We start from the raw sequence: 26556 nt of genomic DNA on the forward strand, positions 1-26556 counted from the left end.
CCCCTCTCCATACATGATCCTGTAGGATCAATGTTGAGCTAACATAAGCATTACATACCGAATTCTGACTAGACAATGTTAGGCAGATGATGATAGGCTGGAAAATCCAAAAAATGAACTAGAAATTCACACTTTGGCCTTTCAAACACCAGGAGTACATTCCAATGAACTGCCCAAAACATCTTTCAAGATCTCATATCACAAGGTGACAAGTCACGGACTCAAAAATCTCAAGCATGTCCAAGGTTGCATGATTGTGCATTCATAGAATGGGATCCCTCACACTGTAGATCCCATTCAACTAGTTGATTCATTAGCTTTGAGTTGCCTTTCAGTGATAAATAACGGATACTACCATGTCTAGATAATGACAAACTGACATGACTAAAATAGGGAGAGTCTTCTTCATCAAACAAGGAGAATCTACCTTCCACTAGTGTGGGGGAGTCCCTTCCACAAATAGATACTTTACAAGTATCAGGGGCCTCTTAGTCTCCTTCACAATAGGCTAAACCTATCACCATTTCTCGATAGTATTAGTGACTTATGTAGGATTCAAGGATTACTCAATTTCTTGAGACGCCCCTTGGCTCACGCAGATTAGCCGGGCTACAGGCCCAGTGGGATAGTTCACTTTGCATAAACTATGCCCTTATGTACCAGATTCTTCAAAACCATGAGCCTACTACAATTGATGAGACTCTTGCACAAGATGTTTGGCACAGTACTGTGCGGGCTATGCTCGCTTCTATTGAGCAGTACTAGACTTGGGAATTAGTTCCTCATCCGAAGAAGTGGAAGGTGATTGGTGTGAAATCGGTGTGGACAAGCATAAGGCATGGCTTGTTGCCAAGGGATTCTCTTAGCACGCAAGCTTGGACTACTTTGAGACTTCCACACTGACAGCCCTAATGTCCACTATTCGAGATATCTTGACTTTAGCCACTTATCACCATTGGCCAGTTTTTCAAATGGACGTGAAGTTCACCTTTCTGAATGGCGACTTGGAGAAGAAGATTAACGTTTCACAACCTCTTGGTTTTCTTGTGCAGGGGAAGGACCATGTTTACAGGTTGCAGAAACCCTCTATGGCTTGAAGCAAGCTCCTAGGGCTTGATATCAGATGATTGATAGATTCTTCTTGGACAGGGGCTTCCATTGATCAGATCCTGACCCCAACCTTTCTTACAAGGTTAAGGAGGATAGGTGTGTCTTGGTCATGTTGTATGTTGATGACCTCATTATCGAGACTCCGAAGATATTGAGACAAGAATTAGACGTGACAGATCTCAATATCCTCCACTTCTTCCTTGGTTTGAAGATTTATCAGATGGCACAAGGCATCTTTATTTCCCAGCATAGGTACATCTTCGAGTTGCTTTTGGAGTTTGGTATGGTGGAGTGCCAGCCTATTTCTTGCCCCATGGACCTAGAGTCCGTGCTTGTGGAGAGATCCCCTTAGAGATGCCACCTGTTACATATATCTTGTTGGCTCTTTGATTTGGCTCATTCACACTAGGTTGGGTATTTCCTTTGTGGTGGCTTTATTGTCTTCTTTCATGAAGACTTCTATATAGACTCACTGGAGAGTTGCTTTGCGCACTCTGCGCTATCTACAAGGGACTTGATTTTGAAGAAATGCTCTAAACACAAAAAACACAAAACCAATCGTATGACAAAGCACAAACCGATAGAACATAAATAGGATTAGGGTAACTCATAGACAATAAACACAGAGAATACTAAAGTGAATGTCTGCTGAAAATACAGTGCTCGTGTAGCAAACACACTATGTAGTGAATGAACGTTGAGCATCGAACTCCCGATTCTCCACAATGAGAAGAAAAGAGAGAGATAGTAGGAAGAAGGAAGAAATCTGCATTGACTAAGAATGAATGCTGAATACAAAGGGAGGATTGATCAGTCCCTGCACACAACCCACGGTATCAGTGAGGGCACTAGATCAGGCTGATGAAGATGGCAGCACTGGAGATGGAGAGTGTCGGAATCGGAGAGTGCACAACCTGCAAAAGATGAGTGAATGCTGCCCCACCCAAAGACTGCTATAAATAGCAAAAGAATGCTGAAACTGGCTGAACTGTCCATGTGGCAAAAATTGGGCGACTGACAACATTTAATGCAATCGCAAGCATGCTGACGAGGCAGAAAATGTCATGGAAAAATGTCAAGCAAATGATGACAAGCTGGAAAATACAGAAAATGAACCAGAAATCCACACTAAAACTGCCAGAGCTCCCATGTCTCCGTCAAACTCTAATAGGAGGTTACACCCAAGAGATGACAATGGGCCAATCACCATTGCTCGGTGGTATTAGTAGCTCATGTATGATTTAGGGATTACTCACTTCCTTGAGATGCCACTTGGCCCATGCAGATCAGCAATGGCTTAATACCACCGAGTAATGGTGATAGCTATAGCCATTGCTGATCTGCATGGGCCAAGTGGCATCTCAAGGAAGTGAGTAATCCCTAAATCATACATGAGCTGCTAATACCACAGAGCGATGGTGATAGGCCCAGCCTGCTGTGAAGGAGACTAAGAAGCCTCCAGTACATGTAAAGCACTTGTCTATGAAAGGGACTTTCCCTGGACCCTCACTAAGGGAAGGTAGCTCCTCCTCATCTGATGAAGAAGGCTCCACCTCGGACCGCTCAATCCCCTAGAGGAAACCTGAGGAGATGGGGAAGGGGTAGAAATACTTGTTGACAAAGTCGAAGATGAAGGAACCTTCAAGGGTGGAAGGGGAGAAGGTGAGGGAGAAGAGGAAGGAGAGGAAGGGGGAGGAGTCGCAAATGAAGAAGGGGTGCCAAGGGGTAACCTACAAGGTAGGGGAGGAGCTGATGGTGAAGAGGGGTCAATCGATGACGAAGAACCACGTGGAACAGAAGAACCATCACAATCGGACCTTTGCAGGCCGCAACCTCATCGAAGATCACATCCTTGCTCATCTCGATCTTGCGAGTCTTCGAGTCATAGAGTCGATAGCCCTTTGTGGTCGTATTGTAACCAACGAAGATAAGCTTATTTGACTTGGGGTTGAGTTTGCTCCCTCTTTTCTTCTTGTCCTCATGGACATATGTCTCACACCCAAAGATGTGAAAGTGGGACGCTGAAGGCTTCCTCCCAAAGAAAGCCAAGTAGGGAGTCATATCCTTCAATGCTGAAGTAGAGGACCTGTTGCAAATATGGATCGCAGTACCCACTGCCTCATCCCATAAGGAATGGGGAAGACTACTTTGCTCCAACATTGATCTGGCTAATTCAAGCATGGTCCAATTGGCATGCTCCACCACACTATTTTTTGACCATATATTCGAATGGAAGTACTCCACCCGAATACCATGATCCTTGCAAAACTCAAAAAATAGGTTGGAACAAAACTCGCCACCGTGGTCTACTCGAACACTGCGTACTTTGAAAGAGGTTTGCTTCTCCTTAAACACCTTCCACTCATCACAGAATTGGAAGTACACCTTGCTCTTATACTCCAAGAAATAGGGCTACACATTAACAACTAAAGTCGTCAACAATCAACATAAGGTACTTTGCCAATCAGCATAAGGTACTTGGCCTTCCCAAGAGAGGCCATGCCCATAGCTCCGCAAAGGTCGGTATGTACCAACTCAAGCAGTGTAGAAGCCCTTCGAGTAGCAACCTATGGATGAGGCTACCTATGCTCCTTGCCCCTCAAGCAACTAGTACAAAGAGTGTGAACAGGAGGGAGACCTGGAAGTCTCTCCACCATCTTCTTCCGAGAAGCCTGTCATATAGCATCAAGGTTCAAATGTCCATAACAAGCATGCCAAAGAAATCCAAGCTCATGGGAAGACCACGTAGCAAGGGTTCTGAGTATTTGTCCAAAGAGCAGCTTCTGAAGATGCATTCTCCACTGTGACTGCATCCTAGGTAAAGATGACATGGATACTTAGCTGTGTAAGACCGTAAACAGACAAGAGGTTAAAACCCAAATCCGGTACATAGAGGACTCTGGCCAAAGAAGAATGTCGATCAGGCAATAATGAAATGCTCCCTGCTCCACGCACGAGGACGGAAGAGTTGTCACCAATGGTGACAAATCCCCCTATGGATCTCATGTACTGAAGCCAATCCTGGTAGAAAGTCATGTGGGAAGAGGCCCCACTATCTTGGAGCCAAGGCTTCTTCTCAGAAGAAGAAGCAAGTGGCATATCCTCCACCTCAAACAAGTATACGAAGACGAACTTTGTGGTAGCATGTGTGTGCCCTTCCAAAAATGGGGGTACTTGGGCTACTGCTTCTTCTCATCCTTCTTCTCCTCCTGTGGTGGACCCTTAGGCTTCTCCTTCTTCTTCTTCCTCCCTCCTCCCAAACCAAATGTTAAGGCCTTCGTGGAGCTAGATCCACTAGGCTCCACCTCTCTGAGACGCTCATCATACTCCAAGATAAGTGGTGAAAGCTCCTCCCAAAGAAGCTTATCTCAGATCCTCGATGTCAAAAGGCTAGTGTAGAAAATATCGTACCTAAGAGATGAGTTAAGTCAATAGAATCATGGCCATATCCTCTAAAGATATCATCCTTCCGAATATCCTCTAAAGATATCATCCTTCCGAGAGACGCAAGCTCATCCCGCATATCCTCCAGTTTGTTGATCTAATCCTTCATAGAAGGAGAGTCATCAACACCAAGCATCCAAAGCTTCTTCTCCAAGGAGATCCTATAGGCAATGTCTTCTAATGGTAACAAGATGCAAGCTTCTTCCACATTTGCACCACAATCTTCAATCTACGAATATGAACCAAGATAGAATCTTGTAAACTCATAAGAGAAAGGATTAGGCGAGAATTGAGCCAATTCGAGAGGGCTACACGATCCATCAATATCCCATGTGCGGGATCTTCCACGAGCCAAGAAACACAAAGAGAGAGAAACTCCCAAAGATCAAAGGTGTCGAGAATACACTCCACTTTACACAAACCATAGAGAATAGTTGGAACCATCCAATTTGTTTTCTTTGGGCAAAGAAGGAAGCACGGGCACATGTACAACAAGTGCCACATAAGGCATCTTCAACCCGGTAGACCAGGCCTTATGGGAAACATGGAGGGAGTCCTAACAAGGAACTCGGATCTTCAATAATCTCGCTCTCTTAGAGGAATGATGAGAGACATCCTCCTCTGAGTTATCAAAGCCGAAAAATTGGTAATGAGTGTTGGAAATGGAGGAAGAGAGATGGAGGAAGAGAGAGAGAGAGAGAGAGAGAGAGAGAGAGAAAATCAACACGAGAATGAGCAACAGTAGGCAGCAATTCCACACTCAAAAAATGCAAGTGCTAGAATGAAAGTATAGTAGGTCTTAAGTAAGTTAGACCTATCTCTAACTCAACTAGAGTTCATTTAACTCTAGAACTAATTCTAGAAGTGGTGACACAACTTATTAATATAGTTGTGTTCACACTACAAACCAACTAGCTAAAACGTTGAGCATTGCCCATAGAATTGGCAAATTCAAACAATGAGACATCTTCGAGAACCTACAAACACCCAAAAAAGCTGTGTTTGGTTGACAATCAAAACGGGCACAAGAGGAAATCAGCTACAGTAGATGTAAATGCACCATCTATGTAATGGATGCTATCACTTGCTGCAACAACCTGTCACCTAATGGAAAAGACTATCGCTTGAAGGAGAAAACATGTATTTGCAGCTAGAAAGCTGACGACTGATGGAAAGGACTTATCACCTATAGTCAAAAGGCAATCTCCTAGGCCACAAACTTGTTGCCTCAAGCAAGGGAGAGTAGCTATGCACCAAATGCAAGGTTATCACCTGCGTTTTGAGGCTGGATAGTCACCTATTGAGCCTCGGCCAGGGGGGAGTATATAACGTCTTTGTAGCTATACCATGGCGTTGCAACCAGAAACACCTATATAGGGAGTAATAGTGACTCTAAGCTATACTTGATTTCCACTCTACATATGATTCCCTACATCCATGAACCCTCACATGTGCAGCATCACGAGGGTATAATCTTGGGATGTGCCTATGTTATACCATTTCTTTCATTGAATAATACAAGAGTATACCTTGCTCTCACATATCGTGTTACCTTTCTGTGCCGTGTTGAGGGAGTGATTGAGTGCAGGTGCACCACATTTGGTATCAGAGCAATTCTTGTTCTGGAAGACCCTGCTATGTACAGACGCATAGTAGAAAGTTTGATTTATATGACTATTACCAGGCCAGATTTGAGCTATGCTGTTGGATTGGTAAGTCAGTTTATGCAGGCTCCAAGGAAACCGCATTTGGATGCGGCTAGACGCATACTCAGGTATGTGAAGTCCACATTGCAGTACGGACTATTTTATGAGACTGGGGTTCAGATACAGCTGCATGGATACACTGATGCTGATAGGGCTGGTAGTATTTCTGATAGACAATCTACCAGTGGATATGTGTTCTCTTTTGGGAGTGCTGCAGTCACTTGGAGCAGCAAGAAACAGCCTACAGTTGCCTTGTCGAGCACAGAGGCTGAGTACAGGGGTGCAGCAATGGCTGCATGTGAGGTAGCTTGGTTGCATAAGCTACTTTATGATATGCATCAGTCTACAGATGGGCCAGTTGTCATTTATTGTGACAACATGAGTAGTATACACTTGGCAAATAACCCAGTCTATCATGCTAGAACAAAGCACATTGAGGTGCATTATCACTATGTGCGGGAGAGGGTTTTACTAGGTCTTATTGATCTAGTTTATGTCAACACAGAGGATCAGGTAGCTGACATATTTACGAAGGCATTGGGCGCAGAGAAGCTGCGTAAGTGCTTGGCTTGGAACGCTTGAAACAATAAGCAGTCCGTGGGTCTTGGCGGTTGATCGCCTCCATTCTTATGGCTGAACATGAAGGAAGAAATCATAGACTATGTCAAGACTTGTCCTACTTGCCAACTAGTAAAGACACCATGCTCCAAGCCAGCAAGTCTACTTCAACCAATGCCACTCATGGGACGTCATTAGCATGGATTTTATTGTGAAACTCCCAAAATCCCATGGTTATATCGTCATCTTTGTAGTGGTGGACTATTTCTCCAAGCAAGCCCACTTTATACCTCCCAAGCCACCATCGAATGCTAAGGAGGTAGCCCCCCTTTTCTTCACGCATGTTTTCAAGCTACATGGCTTAACCTTAGCCATTGTCTCAGATAGAGATGGTTGATTCATGAGTGACATGTGGAAGGAACTCTTCAAGACTCTAGAAACATAGTCGAGATTCTCATCAGCCTTTCACCCCGAGACAGATGAGTAAACAGAAAGAGTGAACCAAGGCATTGAAGACTATCTCAGTAGCTATGCCTAGGGGGACCAAAAAGATTGAGCCTTGTACCCTGATGTACTGGAGTTTTACTATAACAATTCAATTCACTTAGCGATAGGTTACACACCCTTTGAGTTAGCTATAGGAAAAGAAGTCATCACACCTCTAGCCTTAGCCTCAAGAATTGCCAAAACTGAAGGTGCAGAAGAATTATTGAAGAAATGGAGAGATTGAAATACCTATACCCAGTGGTAAACACTCACATGTGATTCCCTATACCAAGTGGTAAACCCTCACATGTGCAACGTCATGAGGGTGTAGTCCTAGGATGTGCCTATGTTGTGCCGTTTCTTTCATTGAATAATATAAGAGTATACCTTGCTCTCACATATTTTGTTACCTTTCTATGCCTTGTCAAGTGAGTGATTGAGTGCAGGTGCATCACAAGGGGGGCGGGGGCTCAACTATGTTGCACATTTGGTGATGATACCATGTGAGAGTGCACAATAGAAGAAAGAACACAAACACAATGAGAAGGGAAGAGAGAGACAACAGGAAGAAGGACTAAATTTGCACTGACTGAGAATAAATGCTGAATACAAAGGGAGGACTGATCAGTCCTTGCACGCAGCCCACAATGTCAATGAGTACACCAGGTCAGGCTGATGAAGATGGCAGCATCGGAGATGGAGAGTGTCGGAGTGAGAGTGCACAACCTGTAGAAGATGAGTGAATGCTGCCCCCCACCCAGAGACTGCTATAAATAGCAGAAAAATCCTGAAACTGGCTGACCTATCCATGTGGCCAAAACTGGCCGATTGATAGCATTTAATGCAGTTGTAGGTATGCTGATGTAGCACAAAATGTTAGGAAAAATGCCAGCTGACTAGACAATGTCTGGCAGATGATGACACGCTGAAAAATGCAGAAAACGAACCAAAATGCACACTAAAACTGCCAGAGCTCCCTGTCTCGATCAAACTCTACCAGGAGCTCACAACCAAGAGATGACAGACTGACATTACTAAAAATAAGCACGCTAACAATTCCTTGACAGAGAGCGTGATTGGCTCCTAGTCCAAGCTCATATGGGGGCACAACTTGGTGGCCTAGCCAAAAGCAAGAAACCTATGGTCATTTATGTACTAGGGCATTGGTGACAAGATCGTCACGTGCTACTACGAGGCATTGTTGACAGATATAGAGAGCTGCTATGATTCTTCTCTATTTTCAAGGGCCCGTATGATCGACGTTGTTCTCTCCAAGGCACCTTGGCAATGGCTTAATCACCCATTTCTTGGGTACCCATGGTCCTATTTTGGTGGTCTTTATTGTATGGACTATGATGAGTCATTATCATTGTACCATTGTATTGTATCAAATCACCCATGATCTGAGAGAGGGTGCTTCTAGCGTTTCTTGACTAGCTGACTGTATTTTTAGGCCATCATGATACTCGTAGACCTTATGTATTTTAGGCATTATTTTATGTCTATTTATTTGTGGCCTCTCTCCTCCTCAGCGATCATTCACTAGCAATCACCCAAAGCATGTCCTATTGGAGAGGGGGGGAGTCAATGCCAGTGCTCACACAGCCAACAACTCACTATTATATGTGACTGTCTCATGTTTGGTATATGGATTCTATTTTCTGAGCATATCTCCGAGTTATCCCTTTGCAGTACTCCTTTGTCTTTCTTTTTTATTTTCTCTTGTGTTATGCAATCTATTACAATAATCTTCTAGACTTCCATTGTTGCATCCACTTTTGACACTTCAACTTCAAGGGCCACATCTTAGACTGCTTCCAAAGTATCAGGCCTTGTCATCTTAACAACTCGCCAAACCATTGGATGTAAACCATGGATAAACTTTTTCATCTCCATATTGGAAGAAACTTCATTAAGAGATATAAATTGAAGAGAAATAGTTGCAAACCTATTGAAATATATTTCAACATTTTCTCCTTGGCCTTACTTTAGCTCATCCCATTCTTATTGCACATCAACTTCAAAGGATGAAGGCAAAAACTACTTAAGTATCTTCTTAAACTCCTTTCAAGACTTGGATTCCTTTCCTTCTAGAATAACTTTGAGCCACCAATTTAAACTTACATTCTTCAAGTGCATTTTAACCATCCCTTTTTTTTGTATATACTTCACCAAAAAAGCAATATCAAATTGTGTTGTAAAAGATAGCTTTTTCAGAATCTCTCTTACCATAGAAAATGTCAAACTTGGCGCTCTTCTCTCTAGGCTTAAGAGTCTCTTTTGGCATCATCTTCCTTCATTAAAAGCATCTTAGGAGATTGAGCTACCATGGAAATAGCCAGTCCTTTTAACTTTCTCCTTGCCCTTCTCCATGGAGGGTTTTTTGAAACAAGAGGAGGCAACTTGTGCATGATAAGACTTTGAAATCACAATGCATCTGGTGCTCTTAGCATGTCAGGAACACATGAGGGTCTAGTCAATTGGATGCAATGTTGCATATTAGTTAAGTTGGAATTATAGCAATGTGAAAGTATAAAGCATCCCAATGCTTAAGGCAAAGAGAGGCCTACAACCTAGTGGAGGTTTGAGGCAAGTAAAGTCACAGGTAAAGTTTTTATATGCTTCTTGGTGAAGCTTCAACATTGCTTCACCAATCCATGCAAAGTGGATGAAAGAGGATGACTTGGCAAACCATCCTCAATTGTTGCAACTTTACCGAAATGCCTTTCAATTAGAGCCAACTTCGGTTCAATCAAGTTCAACAAAGCAAGGGTCTCGAGTATTGCCTGATGCTCAAGGGAACGGTAGCACCTCCACTCTGCTAGTTGTGGACGGTTGTTGTACGTAGTGGATCTCGAATGTATTCAGCATGCATCCAAGGTACTGTGCTGACAGTATGTCTATCATGAGGTCGCTACTCAGTGTACTAATCATTGTGATATGTATGCAAATGAGTATCAATTTAACCCGAACACTAAACCTGTACTTTTGTATCAGTTTACGATCAATTTGGCATGAGTTCTTGTCTCAATTTTGAGACAAAATCTGATCAGTTTCAACTAAGTTTTTTATCAATTTAAGAACTAGTTATGGTCACTTTTGGGATCAGTTTTTGCATTAGTTACTAATCAATTTTTGCAACAATTTCTTATTAGTTCTCAGATCAGCAAGTGTTCAGTTTAAGATCACTTTATGCTCAATTTTCAATGGTTTATAGCTGGTTCCATTGACAGAAACATGTTAGTAAATGCCACTAACAGTTTCAGCCATGGTTTATGCTGAGAATATGCTTTATTGTGGTTTTGAAGTTAGAACAATTGAGAAACATGAGAACATGCTTTATTGTGGTTTTGAAGTTAGAACAATTGAGAAACATGAGTTATGGATGCATCCAATGGGTTTCTAGCAACATTCTGTACTAATTTTCAGTTCTATGTTATGTGTATGCTGGCTGGAAATTTTCAGTAGAATTGGTGCACATGGCATGGTTGGACAACAATGGCCAATGTTGTGACTATGATGCCTTATGGAAATTCCAATGCAGTATGCTTTTCCTCTCATACAATGCAGTGCAATCGAGGACAATTGTAAAGATTTCAAGGGGGTGGTCTGTCACAAGGAAGTGAAACTTTATTGCTTTGCTTAGCATTTGATTAAAAGTTAATCAAATGTGCTAATGTGACTTGCACGTGTGAGGTGCAAGTTAATTATTTCATAGTGTGGGTGAAACCAACCTTTCTTTTGTGGATGGGTGGTAATTCCATAATTACAACTTAGTTACAACAGCAACATTTATTACAAAATTGAAAAATACACATTAACTCATAATCTTGGACAATGGACACCCTGTTGGCCTTAAATGAGTGCCCCTTTCAGTATTTCTTTAACTTAATTGAAGAAGAAGTTGATGTTCAATGGGATTTTCCCAATCCCTTTCGGTATTCCAACTCCCCTTGCTGTCCAAAATGACTAGTACATCTTCAATCTGATTTGCCCCTTGATTCAAGCAATCAATTGGCCTTCATCAACTTTGATGGAGATGGAAAATGCGTCAAATTCATTGATTTGTTGATCCCTCCACTTGAATTTGACCGAAAACAACTTCAGCCCTGTTGAATCCAAGTCTTGGAGCTTTCAATTTCTGGCATGCTTCCTGAGACTGCTGCTTAACCCTAATTTCAGCTACTGCAGATTAGGATTTACAACAGAGAAATCCAAAATTTCTCAACCTCTGGTAATCTCAATGCTATAATATTTGGAGTAAGGCTGTAGAAAGCTTGGGAGATAAGGGAGAATGCTAAGGAGAGAGAAAATTCAGACTTTCTTCGTGAAGAATTGTAGAAAATCAGTCATTTACTGTTCCTACCCTATCTCAACAACTTGTAGACGTTGTCGCCTATAGTTGATTGGTCTTCTCCTGCCCCTGGCTGTCTAATAAGCTCCTCCAATGGCTGTTGTAGATCAAACTAGCAGCATCTCCTCCCTCTCTCTTGCAGGCTCAATGCACTGAAATGCCTCTCTCTAGCCTCTAAAGGCATTTTTCAGTCTTGCATGGGCATTTTTTACGAGTGGCAATCTTTCCAAATGGTTTTTCTAGCATTATCCATAATTAAATATTAATTTTCAGTCTTTAAATACTGAAAATTAATCTAATAATTATTTCAATGTCCAAAAAATGGCTGGCCAATAATTAAATTGGCTAGGTAACTTCCATTCCCGAGTGTCTCTGCGCCATCTTTGACCATCAAATTGGTATTAGGTACCATTAAATGCCATTTCTCTAGTGTCACCAATAATACTTATGGCCAAATGAATGACCTAGGCCAACAACTAGCACCAGATATCACCAAGTACCTATGTTACATAACTTATAGCAACTTTTGCATTTAATGTCCTATGATTTCCTCAAGTCCCGAGCTCGTAAATTTACTCAAATCCTAGTTACATCTCACATGTGCAACATTTACTTAACCATGTGATTAAAAATTAATCCACATATTAAGTAAGGTTTCAAAAATACATGTCCTCATGGCAGTGAAACCTAGGATCTCGAGATATCAATCGGTGCCAAAAGCAAAAGTTGTAATAAGTTACACCTAACATGTACTAGGTAGTACTTGATATCAGATATGGACTTGGACCAATTAATTTGCCTCTAATGTCAGTGGTGACATTAGAGACTAGGCATTAATTAATTAATTAATGCTACTTAAAGGGTCAATAACTACTTAGGGATACTTGGAAGACAAATTGACCTAGCCAATTCAATTATTAGCAAGTGGAATTAATTTTTTAAGCACTAAAATGATTAATTTAATAAGCAAGATAATGCTGAAAAATGGGATTAGAAGATTGCCACTTGGCAAAACTTGCCCATACAAGTGAAAAAAACGTTTTTAGGGGCTATGAAAGTCTATTCTAGACTTTGTGAGAGAGAATAAGACTGTTAGAGAGCAAGAAGTGGTTGTTCATGCAATTTGCAACCACCAAGAATCAATCCTCCAACATATGTAACAATAGGTTGTAGCCCTCTAGGATTACATAACAATAGCTCAAGATTCTTTTGGTGTATATGACAGCATAAAGAAGGGGGCAACAGTCTTTCTGGTGGTTCTAAGTTGTAAGTGACAGCTTCCATGGCTGTTTGAGCAAGGTAACAGTAGCTTTTCAGTGTTCTCGCAATGAAACTCTAAAATTTCTCTCTACAACATTCTCTCTCATCCCCCAACCATCTCTTAAGTTATCTCGACAGTTACCAACAGTTTAAGCCATTAGAGAACGAGATTTCAGTCAATCTCTACTGTAAACCCCAATTTACAACGAAAATTAGAGTTTGATGGTTTGCATGTTCTGCATAGTCAAAGTCAGTGTAACCCACAACTGTAGTACCCTAGCCACCATAGCAAATACACACATCTACAGTGCCTTTCAGGTATCTCACGATACCCTTCACGGCGTCTCCATGTCATTGGCCAAGTATAGCCATATAACGTGCCACAACTCCCACTACAAATGCTATGTCAAGCGAGTAGCTATCATGGCATATATCAAACTACCCACTATGGATGCATAAGGAATCTTGGCCAACTCCACCTTTCGCTCATGTGACTGGGGACATCTATCTCACTGACCTTCATATGGAAAGGTAAAGGACAACTAATAGGCTTAACATCTTGCATATGGACGCGCTCAAGGACCTTCCATATATACTCCTGTGACAAGTAAAGGAGCCCTTCAGAGTGATCGCACATGATGTGCATCCCAAGAATATGTAAGACCTACTTCATGTCCTTCATCTCAAAGCTCTTCTTAAGCTGAGATTTCAAAGTGTCCAACTCATCATAAGCTCTCCCAACAATCAACATATTATCTACATAAAGTATCAAGATAATAAGCTTGCCATCATGAGCCTTCTTTGTATAGAGACACGAATCCATATAACTATGGGAGTAAGACTATAACCGCATAAATGCGTCAAACTTATGATACCACTCCCTAAGTATCTACTTCAGACCATAAAGGCTTTTTCTCAACTCGCACACTAGGTGTTCCTTGCCCTTTTCCCAAAAGCCCTCAAACTATTGCATATAAATCTCATCATGCAAGTCCCCATGCAAAAAATCCATCGTAACATCCATCTGATAAAGATCCAAATCTAACTGAGCAACCAAGGCCAACACCAAGTGTAGGGTAGTCATCTTGACTACAGGAGAAAAGACATTATCAAAGTCAACACCATGCTCCTACTTAAAAGCCTTAGCAACCAATCTGGCCTTATATGCTAGCTTGGGACGTCTAAGTATACTCTTCAACTTGTACACCCACTCGCTCAGCAATGCATGTATCCCATCGGGCAAAGAAACCAAATCCGATGTATGGGTTTTCTACAAGTCATACTCTAACTGCATGGCCCTCTCCCAAGAGTGACTATCACCTCTATGTATAGCCTCCTCATTAGGAAGGGGCTCACCAGAATTTGTCACCATAATATTATCCATGGAAAGCTCAGACCAATCAAGCTAACGTCTATCTCTAGTAGACCATCTTAAACTGGTTGTGGGGCATGTACACCATATCCATCATGATGATGGGCCACTGGAACAACAATTGCAAACTATCTAGCTGGATATACAATAACAAAAGGCTCTTCTTAAAATATCACCCTACATATCTCAACTACCTACTCAAGTTGCTTATGCATCTTCTTCTCATGGAAAACAATATCATAGCTACAGATGACCTTCCTAGCCTGCAGATCCCAAGGTGATAGCCCATCTCACCTACATTCCTACAACCAAAAATTTTGTATTTCACCAATTTAGAATTCAGCTTATTGTATTGGTCCTTAGAAACATAGCAAAAAGCCTCACATCCAAAGATACGCAAATGAGAGATAGAGGCCACTAGCCTTGGCACCTTGGGCAAAGACAAGATTCCAACAGGTAATCTGCCACAGGGAATCACCAAAAGATACATGATGTCCAGCAGAGAGTAGGCTTTCAGTCTAAGCTAAAACATAGCATACATCATGCAAAACAAAAGTGTTGCCTAAAGCAAACTGCAATCTAGCATCAGCAATGCTAATAATATCCAATGCCAAGTCATTTCCTAGTATCACAAAACCTATCATGCTACAATAGGAATGAAACCAATCCATATGCGGAGCAACATGGAAAGAGGCCCCCGAATCAGCCAACACTGAGAAAAAGTGGACAAGGCATCAGCCAACTGACTAGCATCAAAAGAAAAAGTTGCGAAGATGTAATCATCATCAGGCTCAAGCTCCAAAGCATTTATCTTCTCAATTTTCACAATGGCCTTACTATGAACACTGCAATCATCAGACTTATCTTGCACTTTGCCCTTGCATTTCTCCTTGCGCATATCATCACACATCTTATGGCACTAAACAATGCCTTCGGACTTTACACTCCGGGTTGCTTCTTCTAAACTAGTATCTATCATATCTTCGTCTTCCTACCACGGAGACGTGAAATTTTGAGATACTTTAATCTTGCTAGTAACATTTGATTAAGTTATTAATCAAATGTACAAGGTTGTTTAGTACATGTGATGCGCATGGCAGTTATTTCATGGGAACGGGCCAAGGACCCCAAGGATGTAGTGGATGTTAAAGGCAAAAGTTGTGTTAAGTTATACCAACTGGGTTTTGGTAGTCAGTTGGTGCCAGGTTGGACCCAAGGACAATTGTTTGGCCATTAAGTGTCAGTGGTGACATTAGGGATTTGCATTAATCAATTAATTAATGCTAGTCTAAGGGTCAACAGAGGTTGGGAACCACTCCAAGTTGCAAATGGCCTAGCCAATTTCATTACAGATGGGCATGCTTAGTTTTGGGCAGGGCCAAAAGGGCTAACATTAATTTTCAAAATTAATTAATACTGAAAAAATAATTTAATGGCTAAAAATGCATTAGGAAGGCTGCCACTTGGCAAAACTTTCCCATGCAACTAGGGAGAAGACTGTTGGAGGGTGATGGAAGCTGAATGGCAACCGTTCGTAGCTTGGTAAAGGGAGAGGAGGTGATCAGATTTGGCTCTGAGAGGCGACTAAGACTGATCACGCGCCGCGACAGGACAGAGGGCAGCAAGATTTCTCTTCCGCCTCAAGAGAGGCGGCGGTAGAAGAGCAGGGCTTGCCAGCCGAGCATCTGTTTTACCCCCTTTTTGAAGCTGTTGGTGCCATCAGATTTGTCATCAGAGCTACGAATCAAAAGATACATTTCAGCTGATTTTCTCTCTTTCTACAGCATTCTCTCATCTCCTCCAGTCTATGCTCAAGCATTCTCAGCAATTCTCAGCCATTGGTAGTAGAGTACAGCCAAATTTGGTGGACAACAGAGAGTTTACTGCTGTAAACCCTAAATTACAACAGTAATTAGGGTTTAGCAGCCACCTTGGAACCCGTGCCATCAGTCAAAGGCATTGTACACTGAAATCAGCACCAGAAATTCGTGGAATTGTGAGGATTTCAGATGCCAACCCATCTATTGTGAATTTGGGGCAACATTTGACCAGTTGGGGTTCTATTAGAGCAAGTCCTGGGTAAAAAACAAGGGGCAATTTGCCCGAATGCTTTGCTGATTATTGGAACCGCAAGGGGTTTTTGAATCAGCCAAGGAGATCGTGAAATCTCGGCTTGTAATTTATCCATCAACAATTGAAATTAAAGAAATACTGAAAGGGGCGCCAGTTTTGGGGCCAACAGGGTGTCCACTGTCCAAGTTTAAGTGAGCATTTCAGTTTATGTTCCTTTGCTGATTGCTGTAATTAAGTGCTTAATCAGGTTAAACCATCCTATCCGAGAAGGAAGGCTGGTTTCATGGTTCCATTGCCGGGATAATCACTCAATCTCTTGATTTGGTGAGCCCGAGGCACCTAATTGCAAGCCAAAGCTTTGTGCTAGTGCTGATTTTTGTGCTCAACTGAGAAATTACAGCAACATGTCTTCATACAGTGAGATGGAATCAAGCAGTGATGATGCCTCTCAGTATGGACATTCTCATGGGAATGAAGGAAATGCAATGCCTAATCTTGGACAAGGCTCTCATGATGGACAACAAGCTGAAAATGTTGTTGTTGGGCAAGATGCAAGGCCTTCGAGCCGTCATGAGGTAGATGACCAGCAAAGTGAAGAGGAATTTGATGACCAATTGGTGGTAGCACAATTTTTCATGCAATGGTTAGCCAAGGCCGCATACGGGAATGCATGGCACAAATCCCTATGGTATGCAGCAGCCAATGCATGGTGTGCAAGGCCCATTGTTTTCGGGTATGGCTGAAAATGTGCAAAACCCTATGTATGATAGCATTGGCTTGATGCCTGGGGCACAAAGTGGAATGTTTGGCAATGCATCTACACCCCCGAATGCTTATGGGGCTCAAGGAATGACTGCTGATCATCCAAATGCTTCATTTGGGCTTGGTCATGATGTAAATACACCAAATGCACCCTTTTTGCAGCAGCCAATGTATGACAACTTGACTCCCAAAGGGGAAGCAAAAGACTATGATGAGGGTGGAAAAGCAATGAAGTTTGAGTCCTTTAGTGATGCACAAGATAGACTGAAAGCTTTGACCTTCATTCAGCAGTTTGATGCAGCCTATTTAGGGGGAAACTTCACAGAATACTTTAAGATTCGAAAGGCAGCCACTTTCTTGAAGGGCAATGCATTGCAGTGGTGGTCCACGCTCTTGATGCAAGGTAGAGCACCATCAACATGGGTACAATTCAAGCAAATGTTTGCATCGAATTGGTTGACTAGTACCTTTGAGGTGGACATCGTGACAGCTTGGAACAAGCTTGATGCAAAGGAATGCAAGAATTTAGAGCAATACAATAAGAAGTTTTGGGATGCATTGCTGCCCGTCACTTCTTATCGTGCCGTACCGCTTCATGAGCAAGTGGAAAAATATGTATGTGGGCTGCCCAAAGGAATCATGGATTTTTGCATAAAATCCACCGTGTCTAGCATGTCTCGAATCATAGAGACTGCTGCTACAGCTGATGCTGTGCTGCATGGAAAGGATTCGGGCTTCCAAGAGAGCAGGGAGAAGCCGAATAAAAAGTTGTTTAAGGCTGAGAAAAGGGGCATATCTGAAAACCAACTTGAAAAGATGCCAAAACAGCAAAGAAAGGGCTCAAAAACATTGACACAATGTAGGGAATTGATGGCTGCAAATAAATGCTTTATTTGTGAACAGGAGGGTCATATTGCCAAGAACTATCCCAATAGGCAGCAAGCTGCAAAATCAGAAAATCAGGGAGATCCTAAGGGTAAAAGGCCCAAAACATCAGTAGGATTGGTGCCCAATGTTGTTAGTGATCAGCCCAATGATGATGCTACTGAGTTGTGCAGAGCATGGGGAAAAATTAGGGATCAGCATGCGTTGATCTTCTTTGATAATGGTGCACAAGCCAACTTCATCTCTACTGACATGGCAGCCCATCTAGGCATCAAAGAGGATGAGATGGGGGCCATGAGGGAAGTTGGAATGGCATGTAAGGGTCATGTAGAACCTGTCACACCACTCATTGGAAAGCTTCGGTTGCACATACAGGGATATGTGGACAGCAAAGAGTTTTACATTGCTCCACTTGAGGGTTGTGATGTGTTGCTTGATATGCCATGGTGCCATCGTATGCATGCAGTGATTGATTCATATGCAAAAGAGATCACTATTCAACATAAGGGAAAGACACTCACACTTGATGTAAAGTTGAAAGAGGAATCTATCCCTGTTGTATCCGCAGCTACTATTTCTAAAGTAATGAAAAATCATCTTTCAACGTATTTAGTTTTTGCTAAGGATAAGGATGATAGTGAGAATGTTAGGAATATGTCTAAATTAGAAAAAGATCGCATGTCATTTCTGAAAATGTATGCTGATTGCTTCTCTCAGTCACTTCTAGGGCAGCTACCACCTGAAAGACCCGAAGATCATGGCATAGACCTTATCCCTGGAAGTAGCCCTCCTAATAAACCACCCTATAGAGTCGGTGCAGCCCAACAGGAGGAGATTATGAGTTAGGTAAATGAGCTGTTAGAAAAAGGGCTAATTCAGCCCAGCTCATCTCCTTTATGTTCTCCAATGCTTTTGGTGCAGAAAAAGGATGGTTTATGGCGTATGTGCATTGACTATCGTGCTCTAAACAAGATCACGATAAAGAACCGCTTTCCGATCCCTCGGATCAATGATGTTATGGATAGATTGCAGGGGACAGCAATATTCAGTTGTATAGATTTGAAAAGTGGGTATCATCAAATACGCATTAGACCAGAGGATGTGCCTAAGACAGCTTTCGGGACATCTTTTGGGCTATATGAATTTCTTGTCATGCCTTTTGGACTTACGAATGCTCCTGCCACTTTTAATCGGATGATGGATCGCATCTTTCGGCCACATAGAGCATTTGTGGGTACTTTCTTTGATAACATGATTGTCTATTCAAAGAATGAGACGGAGCATAAAAAGCACTTGGACACTGTTTTCAACGAGCTACGTAAGCATAGACTAGTTATCAATGACAAGAAGAGTGAATTCTTTTTGCATGAAATCCACTTCTTGGGACATATTGTATCGGCTGATAGTATTCGTATGGACCCTGCTAAGGTTGAAGCAATACGTTCATGGCCAGCTTTGAAAAATGTTCATGAGATCCGCAGCTTCTTGGGGTTATGTTCTTACTATAGGAAATATGTACGCGGGTTTGCTGAAATTGTTGCATGCTTTGCAAAAGAAAGATGTGCCATTTAGATGGACAGCAGTTGAAATTTCAGCATTTGAAAAGTTGGAGCAAAAGATGACTTCAGATCCTGTGCTTGTGTTGCCTGATCTAAGGAAGTCATTTGTGGTTCAGTGTGATGCATGTGGTAACAGCATTGGGGCTGTCCTTATGCAAGATGGCCAAGTTGTGGCTTATGAGAGCCGAATTCTCCACAGTGCACAGAGGAATTTACAAGTTTATGAGAAAGAGCTCTTGGCTGTAATTCATGCATTGTCTACGTGGAAACATTATTTGTTGGGGGCTGATTTTACAGTGCGGATAGACCATTAGACTTTGAGATACTTTCTGATGCAAACAAAGTTGTCAGAGAAGCATATGAGATGGGCAAATTTTCTCTCTATGTTTCATTTTCAGATTGTACACATTGATGGTAAAAAGAATGTTGTGGCTGATGCACTGTCATGTAAGCCACAACTTTCAACCGTCACTATGGTTTATCACACTGAGTTCGATGCCATGAAGAGCACTATACTACTGATTCGGACTTTGCTAATGTTTATGATCAGCTTTGCAATGGCCAAAGGCATGAGCATTTTATGCTAAGAGATGGATTTCTAATGATGCATGGACGACTGTGTGTCACAAAGCAGTTGAGGCCTAGAGTGATCATTGAAAGTCATGCTCCTCCGTATGCAGGACACAGAGGTATTAATGCCACAGTCAAGGCAGTGGAGCATTTCTTTTATTGGCCAGCTTTGAGGCATGATGTAGAGCACTATGTTAGGGCATGCATCATATGTCAGAAGGTAAAGCATGATAGGCAAAAGATGTCGGGCTTGTTGCAGCCCTTGCCTATTCCAGATAGGCCTTGGCAGAGCATTGCTATGGACTTTATCTTTGAGCTTCCTAGGACACCTACACGGAATGATGGGATATGGACTATTATCTACAGGTTTAGCAAACAAGCCCATTTCATTCCGGTGAGGAAGAAGATAAAGACTGATCATATGGCACGATTATTTATGCAGCACATTTTCAAGTATCATGGTATGCCTGAGTCGATCATCAGTGAACGAGACCCTCGAATGACCAGTCTATTCTGGAAGGGGTTGTTTGAGAATATAGGTACCACGCTGCAATTCTCATCATCCTTCCATCCCCAGATAGATGGTCAGTCTGAGGAAGCAAATTCCACAGTGTTGGATCTTTTGAGGTACTATGTTTTAGACCACAAGACACAGTGGGAGCAGTATTTGCCATTGGTTGAGTTTGCATACAACAATACGGTGCATAGTTCCACTAGCAAGGCTCCATTTGAGGTGGTTGAGGGTGGCAAGAAGGTTCCACCTATTTTGCACACTAAGGATAAAATCTTTGAGGCTGATCGCTTTGTGGAAAGCTTGGATGCAGCCTATGCAAAGATAAAGTATGCACTTCAGAGATCACAGGACAAGCAAAAGCGGGCAACTGATCGCCATAGACGTGCTTTGTAGTTTGCAGAGGGCGATTATGTATTGTTACATTTCGAAAAGGCAAGGCTGAAAAAGATGAAGGGAAGAGAGAGGTTATATCCGAAGTTAAGCATGAGATACTATGGGCCCTTTCAAGTATTGGAAAAGATCAGTAATGTTGCATATCGGCTGAAATTACCTCCACATTAGCGGATATACAATGCCTTTCATGTCAATTTGTTGAGACCTTTTCGTGATGATGTGCCAGAATATGTATCTCCTGAAATTCAGCCAGAGGTTGAGGAACTAGATGAGATTTTGGTACCCGAGCAGATTTTGGCACATAAGGAAAGGAAGGTCAGAGGTAAAGTTTCCAAAAGATATTTGGTGAAGTTTCAAAACTATTCACCAATGGATGCAAAATTGATGGAAGAGGACCACTTGGCAGACCATCCTCAGTTATTGCAACTTTATCTCGATGCCTTTCAGTTAGAGCCGACTTTGGATCGAGCTTACTCAAGTTCAATAGAGCGGGGGTCCAGAGCATTGCCTAATGCTCAAGGGGGAGGTAGCACTTCCACTCCACCGGTTTTGGACAGCTCTCATATGTAGTGAGTCTCGGATGTATTCAGCATACATTCAAGGTACTGTGCTGACAGTATGTCTGCCATGAGGTCACTACCCGGTGTACTAGTCACTGTGAGATACATGTATATGAGTATGGTTGTCACCGCGGCTCTGAGACTATACTTATGCATGAGTTTTTGGACGAGTTTGGCATGAGTTTTTGCCTCAGTTTTGAAATTAATTTCTGATTAGTTTCAGCTCAGTTTTTTATCAGTTTGAGAACCGTTTATGATCACTTTGGGATCAACTTTGCATCAGTTTTTGCATCAGTTTCTGATCAGTTTTTTTTTTACCATCAGCTTGTGATTAGTTTCGAGTCACACTTGCAGCCATTTGTGATCAGTTCTCATATCAGTCCATGATCAGTTTATGATCAGGTCATGCTCAGTTTATAATGGTTTACAGCTGATCCCATGGACAGCCGCATGTAAACGAATGTCATTGACAGTTTCAGCCATGGTTTATGCTGAGAATATGCTTTACTGTGGTTTTGAAGTCAAAACGGTTGAGAAACATGAGTTATGGATGCATCCAATGGTTTCTAGCAACAGTTTTGGACTGTTTTTCAGTTTTCTATTATGTTTTGCTGGCTGGAAATTTTCAATAAGTTTTGAGCATATGCAATGGTTCGACAACAGTGGCCAATGTTGTGATGACTGTCATACCATAATTGAAATTCCAGTGCAATATACTTTTGCTTTGGCCCAATGCAACGCAATCGAGGACGATTGCAAGGGTTTCAAGGGGGAGGTCTGTCACGGGGACGTGAAATTTTGAGATGCTTTAATCTTGCTAGTAACATTTGATTAAGTTGTTAATCAAATGTGCAAGGTTGTTTAGCACATGATGAACATGGCAGTTATTTCATGGGAACGGACCAAGGACCCCAAGGATGCAGTGGGTGTTAAAGGCAAAAGCTGTGTTAAGTTATGCCAACTGGGTTTTGGTGGTCAATTGGTGCCAGGTTGGACCCAAGGACAATTGTTTGGCCATTAAGTGTCAGTGGTGACACTAGGGAATGCTAGTCTAAGGGTCAACAAAGGTTGGGAACCACTCCAAGTTGCAAATGGCCTAGCCAATTTCATTACAAATGGGCATGCTTAGTTTTGGGCACGGTCAAAAGGGCTAACATTAATTTTCAAAATTAATTAATTCTGAAAAATTAATTTAATGGCTGAAAATGCATTAGCAAGGCTGCCACTTGGCAAAACTTTCCCATGCAACTAAGGATAAGACTGTTGGAGGGTGGTGGAAGCTAAATGGCAGCCGTTCGTAGCTTGGTAAAGGGAGAGGAGGTGATCAGATTTGGCTCTGGGACGACTGATCACGCGCCGCGACAGGACAGGGGGCAGTAGGATTTCTCTTCCGCCTCAAGAGAGGCAGCTGTAAAAGAGGAGGGCTTGCCAACCGAGCTGGTGTTTTACCCTCCTTTTGAAGCTGTTGGAGCCATTAGATTTGTCATCAGAGCTACGAATCAAAAGATACATTTCAGCTGATTTTCTCTCTTTCTATAGCATTCTCTCATCTCCTCCAGTCTATGCTCAAGCATTCTCAACAATTCTTAGCCATTGGTAGCAGAGTACAGCCAAATTTGGTGGACAACAGAGAGTTTACTGCTGTAAACCCTAAATTACAACAGTAATTAGGGTTTAGCAACCACCTTGGAACCCGTGCCATCAATCAAAGGCATTATACACTGAAATTAGCATCGGAAATTCGTGGAATTGTGAGGATTTCAGATGCCAACCCATCTATTGTGAATTTGGGGCAACATTTAACAAGTTGGGGTTCCATTAGAGCAAGTCCTGGGTGAAAATCAAGGGGCAATTTGCCCGAATGCTTTGCTGATTATTGGAACAGCAAGGGGTTTTTGAATCAGCCAAGGAGATCGTGAAATCTCGGCCTGTAATTTATCCATCAGCAATTGAAATTAAAGAAATACCGAAAGGGGCGCCAGTTTTGGGACCAACAGGGTGTCCACTGTCTAAGTTTATGAAGGTAAAGTGAGCACTTCAGTTTATGTTCCTTTGTTGATTGCTGTAATTAAGTGCTTAATCAAGTTAAACCACCTTACCTGAGAAGGAAAGTTGGTTTCACTTCTAGTAGGTAAAATTTGTACCATCAAGCTTTTCAATATTAAAAATAGCACTGTCAATCGAAAAACCAGCCATAATGATAGTATACCAATAGCTACCAAAGTATAATGTTTGCTCTAAATAGCCAAAAAAGAAAACTCCCACTGCCAAGGATATCCGAGTAGCAACAGGGATACGAAGAATACAACTAGCAATGACTAAGCATAGACCATCTGTACCAAAGACTATCACGAACTCAAATTGTCAGTAAATCATACATCCCATAAGCATATACATCATTGACAAACTGTTGACAAAGATAAGTACTAGTGTCCAAAGCACACAGAATCAAATCAACTCACAAGTGGAGGTAACTACATCCAATAGCATACAAGAGAGCATATATATGAACCAAGATTCCCACTATCTCAAAGAACCAAGCTCAACTACATAAAGAATCCAAAGCTCTAATGCCAATAGCAAGTAGCTCTCACTGAAGCAAATCCAAATGCCAAATGAGCGATACAAGCTCAAGACATGAAGTACATAATCATCTTGAATTCAAGATACATCCAAGAGCATGAAACCCAAGTAAGTATTCAAACCCGTAATGTCAATGACAAAAGCAATTGAAGCATAAAGCCAAAGCTCCAAAGCATTCAATGTAGCTCAAATCCGAGTGGTAAAGCCATCCATAATCATATCCGGTTCCAAGTATCAATACTAGACATTGATGCATGTAAGTGACAATACCAGAATACCATCAAGCCTCAATGGGCATAAAGTTATTGTTCGTAGCTTACTGTCTAGACTATTACTACAGCAATAAAATTCTACAGAACTGAGCTAATAATCATAACATTCAAACATCAAAATAGAATCATTGAGGCATTAAACATGCATGATGGAGCTCATTGTTTATTGCCCAAACTAGAATTGTTTTATTTTGTGCCAAACAGAGAACCAAAAACTGCACAAAATTAACTCTATGGTGCTCAGATCTATGGCTCTTGTCACACTCTTTGTTTCTAGCTATAAAATAGCTAAATCCAATATTGTATGCAAAATTTATGACCAAAATATGAAAGTGCTATCAAGCTACCATAGCTATCCACCACGACTTTTACAGCATGCTCTGTATCCACACAAAATGGATAGAATAGTTGCTGCTCAACTCAATAAGCACTCAACAAGGCTCAACTAAGCCTTGGGAAGCTCCTCAATAAGCCGAGAGCAAGCTAGAACAAACTAGAAAAAGGAACAACTCAATGCATACCTCAACAAGAAGAAACAATGGCTCCAATGAAACCTTGAGCTGAAACTTTGAATCGGGGCTGAAACAAAGAATGAAGAAACTGTCCAAATGATTGGCTATGTTAGAGAGTCATTTCCTGGACAGCAATGTGCAGAACAAAGCAGGTGCCATGTTAGCCGAGCGGGAGCCACGTCAGCTGCCGCAAATGCCACGTGGCAGCAAATTGATCAGTCAAACAATTTTTTAGCATTATTTTATGCAGTTGACTGCATTTACTGCAGTCGACCTGGTACTGGGCACTATTTTTCCTTGGCTATTTATAGTCAATTTGTGGCACACTCTCAGTTATTCACAGGTACTCTCTGCAGTTCCTGGAGATCAGATTGTGATCAGGCCTTGCTGTCCTCAAGGTGTGCATGTGGGGTGACATCGTGGAGGAGGACACACACAAATATTTTCTCCGCTCCCATGTATATTTCTGCACTCCTATACAGCATACTACACTGCGGATTTTCTGTGTTTCACTGTCTCCTTCTTTCTCTTCTCTCTGTGTTCACTCTCTCTCAGTCTTTGTCCGACGCTTTCGCATCACTGCACTTTGACATGGTATCAGAGTGGTGAAATCAGACTGACTCATTGAAGAACCTACTTGAAGAGGAGAATTCAGCGCGACACAAGGCTGCATTTTCAACATTCAAGGGCGAGCGGAAGGGCTGCGCATCGGAACAAGGCTGAAGCGAGTGTGGGTGTGCGAGAAAGGAGTCCAGCTGGTGAATTTGCTGCAGGTTATTGCTGTTCAAAGGGGAGAAAGGCTGTGTTTTAGGCCTTCCACTACAGATTTTACCTTTTCATCGCCTCCGGGGCTGAAGAAGGTTCTGGAAGCGGAGGAAACAGCCCTAACAGGCTGCGTTTACACAGTCAGAGGGGGCTGATTTTGTGTTTGTGCAGGCATTGCAGGTGGCCATGTCTACAGAGACTGATTTGGAGTTCTAGGTGATCATGGACAGGAAGGTACCTGTTCTACCGGCTCTTCCATCAAATCAAAAGCTTGATGGTGACAATTACCGCATCTGGCGGGTAATGATGTTGGCCATTCTGGAGTCTTATGATTTGGCGGAGCTTGTGATGGAGGACATTAACAGGCCCTCGATAAGGGATGAGTCCAAACTCTCTTCCATTGCTCGTGCAGAGTTAACCAAGGCCCAGTCTCATTGGGACAAATTGAATGCCAGGATTTGTTCTTTTCTTTTTCTGTCTTGCACTACAGCCGTGATAGCTCACATCGAGCACTTGACGGTTGCTCGAGAGATATGGCTAGAGCTCGACCAGATGTATAACTAGATGACCCTGATGTAGAGGGTTTCTTTGGAGGTGCAGATGTGGACCTTGTCCGTGAATAAGTCTTCTTCGCTTCGGGAACACATCAACAAGCTTCAGCAGCTTAATATGCAGGTTCAAAATGCGGGGAAGCCTATTTCCTCCGAAGACATGGCGATCACTTTGTTGTCCCAATTACCGCCATGATTTAGTACCTTTTATTCCGCTCTTATTGCATCAGGGGGCAGGAGTCGACTCTTCGGTGGAAAGAGTTGGTT

The 26556-nt window shown here is 42.2% G+C and overlaps 2 protein-coding genes across 2 annotated transcripts in view; one reads left to right on the top strand and one right to left on the bottom strand.

Annotated features, from left to right (window-relative positions):
• LOC148024881 (membrane magnesium transporter-like) overlaps positions 1-26556 on the bottom strand; it is a 39163-nt gene that overhangs the window by 7547 nt on the left and 5060 nt on the right. The gene's annotated exons all lie outside the window — the stretch shown is intronic.
• Positions 17213-25893, top strand: LOC148024882 (uncharacterized). The gene is made up of 3 exons (XM_087695049.1): positions 17213-18705; positions 25243-25371; positions 25617-25893. The coding sequence occupies exons 1-3, from the start codon at positions 17213-17215 to the stop codon at positions 25891-25893; spliced, it is 1899 nt and encodes a 632-aa protein (XP_087551175.1).

The sequence above is a fragment of the Lygodium microphyllum genome, chromosome 15 (genome assembly GCF_053477565.2).
Source record: "Lygodium microphyllum isolate KBCC chromosome 15, Lygodium_microphyllum_v1.1.10, whole genome shotgun sequence".
NCBI lineage: Eukaryota > Viridiplantae > Streptophyta > Polypodiopsida > Schizaeales > Lygodiaceae > Lygodium > Lygodium microphyllum.